Raw genomic sequence first — 6306 nt, 5'->3', positions numbered from 1 at the left:
CACCTTCCTGGGCCCTGGAATGATCTAGATGGAGGTGCTGGAAGAGACTTCAGAAACCCTGTGAAGATGGAACAGCTAAAGGAAGGGGCTGGGCCCGACGGGTGAGAGACAAAGACCTTCTGCAAGAGGGACAGAGACCCGGAGAGAGAACGGGGCAGAGATAATCAGAGAGAGAGTTGAAGGGACCCAGAGAGACTATCAGGAAAAAAAAAAAAAAGCGGGGGGCTCAGGTATCATCATATAGAAACAGAATCTTAGAGGACCTTGGTCACAGAGTTGAGTGAAATACTTAGAAACAGGGAGAGAGTTAGACACAGATATTCATGAAACAGAAATTTCTAAGAATGAACGGAGAGACTTCCAGAGACAGCCAAAGGGCTGGAGAAATAATAATTGTCCACATTTATTGAGCACTCACCAGACCCAGCCCTAAAATACGCACCTTTGATACGACCCCAAACCATTTTTTGATATGAAAAATGAAGGTTCAGATAAGAGAACGATTTGCCCAAAGACACCCCATTAGGGAGGCAGCCTGGAATTGGAACTGAGTTCTGTCTGACGCTGAAGTTAATGGCACAGTTGTCTGTCTCTCTGTAAAGAGAGATGGGTAGAAATAGAGAGAGAGAGAGATTGAAAGAGAATGACATCAAGAAGAAGGTGTGGAAGTCCGAGGTGGACACAGAACTGAGGGTGGAGAGAGAGGGACTCCTGGCAGAGGTACAGAAGCAGCCAGGCAGCAGTAAGGAAAGAAGGGAAGAGCTGGTGAGATCCGCTGACTTCTCTTCTTGTCATTCTAGGAACGACCTGTCCCTGCCATCACCTGGGACTGAATCGTTGCCCCCTGCGCCCATCCCAGTCCTGCCACCCTCGCTCCTGGGCACCCCAGATCCAGCCCACCTGGGGCTCCCTGAGAGCCTGGCCTCTGTTACCGTCCCCATTCGTCTGGATGCCCTCTCCTACCTCCTGCATAGTGCCTTTCTGGGGGTGTATAACTTCCAACAGTCCTTGCCCTCCTGTCCCTGCTTCCTCCAGGCATGCCACGTCCAGCCGACCATAGCCAAGAGGCCTCCCCGGGGACGCGGGGGATGGGAAGCCCGGCGCAGGCCAGGCAGGGGCCAGGGCCGGCAGTGCTGGCGACCTGGGAGAGTTGAGCAGTCACAGAAGGAGTGGGTGGAGGGCCCTGGGGCTGGCCCCAAGACCCCGCTGATGACACCACCATCACCACCACCACCACCACCTGCCCAGAGTATGAAGAAGGAAGCCCAGGGTCTGAAGCCACCCCTAGACACACCACCTGCTACTGAGGACTGGGAGACAGAGTATTAGGACCCTGGAAGGTCCAGCACAAGACACTCCAGTCACCCAGGGGGTGTTTCCTGGAGCCCAGAGTGACTTTAGCCCTGTCAGAGATACCCCAAGAAACATCCTCTTCCCGTCGTCCTCCATCCCCCAAACCACTGCCTCAGGAGTGGATCCTAGGAGTCACCTGGTGAGGCCTGGTCCCAACTTAGGATCCAGTCCAGAACAGCCCTGAACTTCATACCCCTGCTCAAACCCATGCTTGTCCCCCTCATAGCCTCAGTACCATTCCCAACACCACCCCAAATACAGCTACAATCCTGATCTCATTCCGCACCTCAAGGGTTCCTCCAACCTCATCACTAACCCCAAAGCCATTCCCACGTGCCCTCCAATCCTCGTTCCATCCCCACTCTCAATCCCATATTCCCAAACCCATTCTCCTATTCCTATCCCCATCTCCAACCCTTTTTCTGTTCCTCATCCCTAACCCACCCTCATTCCCAACCTATCCTCATTCCCTATTTACCTCAGCCCAACCCAATCCTCATCTTAAACTTAATCCTAAATTCCACCCCAAAACCCAGCCCCATCCTCAACCCCAGCCACAGCCCCATCTCCATCCAAAACCTGCTTCCTAGCCCAGCCCAAACTGTGACAATCTCTTGACCCCACCCCACAAAGAATCCCATTGGCCCAACATATCCAGATACCTGTCCCCCCCGCCCCAGACCCTCAACACCCTCAACACTGTCTCATGCTTCTCAAGGTGTGAATTCCTGGTTGAACAATAAATGGATGACTGTCCCTAAATCTCGTGTGTCTGTGTGTGTATTTACACAGCTCTGGCTAACTCACTACATGCTACGATGAAGGCTCATGAAAACGTGGTAGGATCCAGGGGAGGGTCACAGAGATAGGCCAGTGAGGCTGGGGGCTGGGGGTGGGGAGCCACCTGGATCGCTGCTTCAGCAAATTCCATTTGGGGCCTCTGCCACCTCTGCATTTCTGCCTGCTGGAAGCTGCTGGGCCATGTGGCCATTGTTTGGGGAGGCTTAAGGGATTTTGGGGATCCAAGGGCACAGAGAGGCCAGCAACCTGTCTCAGCTCAGTCTGCACGGAGGGGCCGTGGCAGAGGAAGGGCTCAGGGCAGGCTCTGCTGCTCAGGTAGGCACCAGGCTTGGAGGCTGCAGCCCCTGCCTCCCCCAGGACCCAGTAGTTCAAGGCCCCTGCTCCCTTCTGCCCCAGGACCCAGGGGTCTAGGCTCTCAGCTTCTTCCTCTCCCAGAGACCTGGTGTCCCATCCCCTAGCCCCATCTTCACCTAGAACCCAGGAATTCAGGCCCCTAGCCCTCTCCTCCCTCAGCCCAGGGGTCCAGACCACCAGCCTCCTCCTCCCTCAGACCCAGGAGTCTAGGTCTCCCAGGCCCCTTCCTTCCCCTGGATTCAGGGGCCCAGGCCTCTAGCTGCTGCTTCTACCAGGGACACAGTGTCCTACTCCTTAGCCGCCTCCTCCCCCAATCCCTTTCTCTATCAGGACCTTGGAGCCTAGCTCGCATCTCTCCCCTTCCCCACAGATCACCATGTACAGCTTCATGGGTGGTGGCCTCTTCTGTGCCTGGGTGGGGACCATCCTCCTGGTGGTGGCCACGGCAACAGACCACTGGATGCAGTACCGGCTGTCGGGGTCCTTCGCCCACCAGGGCCTGTGGCGGTACTGTTTGGGCAGCAAATGCTACCTTCAGACAGAGAGTATCGGTGAGCCTCGGGGCCAGGGTCTGGGCCAAGTCTGGGGTCAGAGCCCCCTGTAGGGCAGAATCTCACAGAGTAAGGGTATCTATATTCCAGATGGAGAACCCTGTGACTCAGAGAGAGAAAGGAACCAGCCCAAGGTCACTCAGCATGGAAGAGATAGAACTGGGATCTCAGGATTGTTTTCTAATTGCAATTACAGGGTGTGCTTGTTTGGAGGTTAAGTGGAGAGAGGTGGCATTTCCTGACACGTAAAAGGTGTCAGGCACAGCAGTTAGGGCAGGGGCTGCCCGGAACAGCATTTTCTAAATATCGGTTATAAACCAAGAACTATGTTAGCTACTGGGGGATATAAAAGCAATATGGACGCTAAATATGCTAAATCCTGAAGTGTTTTTAACTACTTACTGTGTGGCCAGGCCATGTAATACATCTATCTATACATCTACATATATGTATATATAGAGAGAGACACACACACAAAGATATACAGTATATTAATAACATATATCCTATATATATTGATTAAGTAATGATATTATGTAATATATTATAAATTATTATATTAATCATATATTATATTTACATATATTATACTGTATATTGTACATAAATTGATAATACATAATAGATTGTATATATTATATTACACAACATATTATATAATATATTAATAAATTAACAATAAATAATATATTGTATATTACCAGTAATAATAATGATAATAACTGGCATTTATTGAGTACTTACTATGTGCTATTCTAAGCACTTTACATGGATTTACTCCCTTCCATCTCCCAACAACACTAGGAGGGTCGTCCAGTTGTAAACAAGGAGTAAGACATGTTTGACCTCAGATAGTCCAACATTTTTTTGAGGGGGTTGGGAGGAAGACAGAGGTAACCCTCACTGCACCCTGCCATGTGACAGGCATGTGCAGGAAGATTTCACCTACCCATTTCACTGAACCAGTCCTGAGAGACAGGCAGCATGATGCCTGTTTGCCAGGAGGGCAAACTGAGGCAGGGAGACATGGAAAGGCTTGCCTTGGGCTGCTGGCTTTAGAGCCCAGTCTGCCTGACTTCACACATGTTTTTTATTCTGGTTGTCTCACTTGTTAACACTTCTATCATTTCTCCAGCTTCAGACTGGGAACTCCCCGAGGGACAACTCTGAGTCACCTCTGTATCTTATCTCTGCTGGGGATGGGGGACAGAGGGAGGCTTGGTGAAGGTCTTCAGTTCATCTGACATTCTCACAACCACAAAACTGAAAACCTCAGAAACATACCTCACCCCTGATGGATTCTTGAGTATTTGTTAAAACAGCTGGCTTAACTTGCTCATCGACTGTAATTTGCTCGCCAAAATTAGAGCAGGAGTCCTCAACTTGCTTCCTGGGGACCATACCAAGCCGCGGTTGTGTTTTATTGGGTCTGCCTGGTGTTTTTAAAGTTTCTGAAGTCATTGCTAGTATTTAAAAATCTGGAGATTTTTACATAAAAATCTGGACTTGTATCTCTTTTAAAAAAAAAATCTAGGGCCGGCCCGGTGGCGCACTGGAGAGTGCGCCACTTGTGAGGGCGGCGGTGCTCCCGCCAAGGGTTCGGATCCCATGTGGAGACCAGTGCCCGCTCACTGGCTGAGCGTGGTGCGGGCACAACACCGACGGTTGCAATCCCGTTGCCGGTCCCCGGTACGGGCGCGACACCGAGGGTTGCGATCCCGTTACTGGTCAGTAAAAAAAGACAAAAAGGAAAAAAAAAATCTAAATTCTGCATGGCCCCCAGGACAATAGTCAGCTAGCTATGAGTGATGGTTGCCCCCTTCAAATGGAGCTTACCAGTCACGGTCCCTTCAGGAGACAGAAATGAAAGAATAATTAGAATAGGGAAGGTTTTCTGTAACAATGGAGCTGAGAGGTAATACACTGACAATTGCTATGTGGTTCGTTCATGTCCACTTCATCCCAGCCTTCACCCCAGCCTGCTGTCTCCCAGACAGCAGATCCCTTACCCTTATTTGCAGCCGTAGCCAGGCCTCAAAGTTATTTGCATTTTCCACTCCTGCATTAACTTAATCCTAGGAAAGAAATAGGCTATAACATATCCCCAAAAGTCTTCCAGACTTTTAAATATCCAGAGACATCTGTATTAGTTTCCCAGGGCTGCCGTAACAAAGAACCACAGAGTGGTAGTGTAAACAACAGAAATGTATTGTCTCAGTTCTGGAGGCTAGAGGTTTAATGTGAAGGTGTCCACCCGAGTGGTTCCTTCTGAGGGCTGTGAGAGAGAATTTATTCCATGCCTCTCTCCTAGCTTCTGGTGACTTGCTGGCGATCTTTGGTGATCCTGGGCTTGTAGATGCATCACCTTGATGTCTGGTGTTTTCCCTCTGTGTGTCTGTGTCTGTGTCAAAATTCCCCCTTTTTATAAGGATACCAGTCATTGCATTAGGAGCCCCCTCAACTGTAATATGACCTTATCTTAACTAATTTCATTTGCAATGACCCTATTTTCAAATAAGGTACCATTCACACAAAGGGTTACAACTTCAATATATAAGTTTGGTGGCAGAGGGACACAACTCAGTTTATCCATGGAGAAACAGCCAGGAATTTCTCTCACTTAGGCTCACATGAGGCAAAAGACTTCATTATACAGAGATCCTACACCTTTTACTTTTCAACAGCAAGATCCGAGTTCTGTCTGAGATGCATATGTTCTGTCCTGGGTGCTCTGAAAGGCAGAATAGCCATGCAGTTAACATGGTGGGCCTTGAAGCTTGGGTTTCAACTCTAGCCTTGATTCTAATTATGGGAGCTTGGGCAAGTCACTTCACATCTGTGAGCCTCAGTTTCTTCATCTGAGAAATGGGAATAAAACTGGTACTTACAGCATAGGGCTTGTGGTGGGAATAAATAAGGTCATACATGGGAATTGAGCCTGGTACATAGTTGGCAGTTGCTAAATGGAAGATGAGATTGTGGTTGTTATTATTCAGGACATGTCCCAAAGGACAGTGCTGAGAAAAGCACAAGAGAAGAATGGTCCCCAGTGCTCAAGATTCATTCATTCAACATGTTTATTGAGCGCCTATTATGTGCCAGGAGCCAGGCGCTGGAGATATAGCAGTGAAAGAGATAGTAAAGCCTTTGTCCTCACAGAGCTAATAATTTAGTGGAAACGAACAAGTCAAAACAAGTCAAAACAAATAGGATATTTTCAGGTATGGGCAAGTGGTGTGAAGGAAAC

General features: G+C 49.1%; 2 protein-coding genes across 2 annotated transcripts in view; both read left to right on the top strand.

The window, feature by feature from the left end:
• Window positions 1-6: 6 nt before the first annotated feature.
• Window positions 7-1558, top strand: LOC103603743 (chromosome unknown open reading frame, human C19orf84). Its single transcript, XM_008588320.1, has 2 exons — window positions 7-101; window positions 801-1558. The coding sequence occupies exons 1-2, from the start codon at window positions 67-69 to the stop codon at window positions 1327-1329; spliced, it is 564 nt and encodes a 187-aa protein (XP_008586542.1). The 5' UTR covers window positions 7-66; the 3' UTR covers window positions 1330-1558.
• An 848-nt stretch (window positions 1559-2406) lies between these two features.
• Window positions 2407-6306, top strand: part of LIM2 (lens intrinsic membrane protein 2, 19kDa) — a 6988-nt gene continuing 3088 nt past the window's right edge. The window contains exons 1-2 of the mRNA XM_008588319.1: window positions 2407-2469; window positions 2879-3059. Of these exons, the coding sequence (XP_008586541.1) occupies window positions 2885-3059 (175 nt within the window). The 5' untranslated portion in view covers window positions 2407-2469; window positions 2879-2884. The remainder of the gene's footprint in view (window positions 2470-2878; window positions 3060-6306) is intronic.

Source organism: Galeopterus variegatus, unplaced genomic scaffold (assembly GCF_000696425.1).
Source record: "Galeopterus variegatus unplaced genomic scaffold, G_variegatus-3.0.2 Scaffold4773, whole genome shotgun sequence".
In the NCBI taxonomy this organism is placed as follows: domain Eukaryota; kingdom Metazoa; phylum Chordata; class Mammalia; order Dermoptera; family Cynocephalidae; genus Galeopterus; species Galeopterus variegatus.
This window is presented reverse-complemented; position numbering and strand designations above follow the sequence as displayed.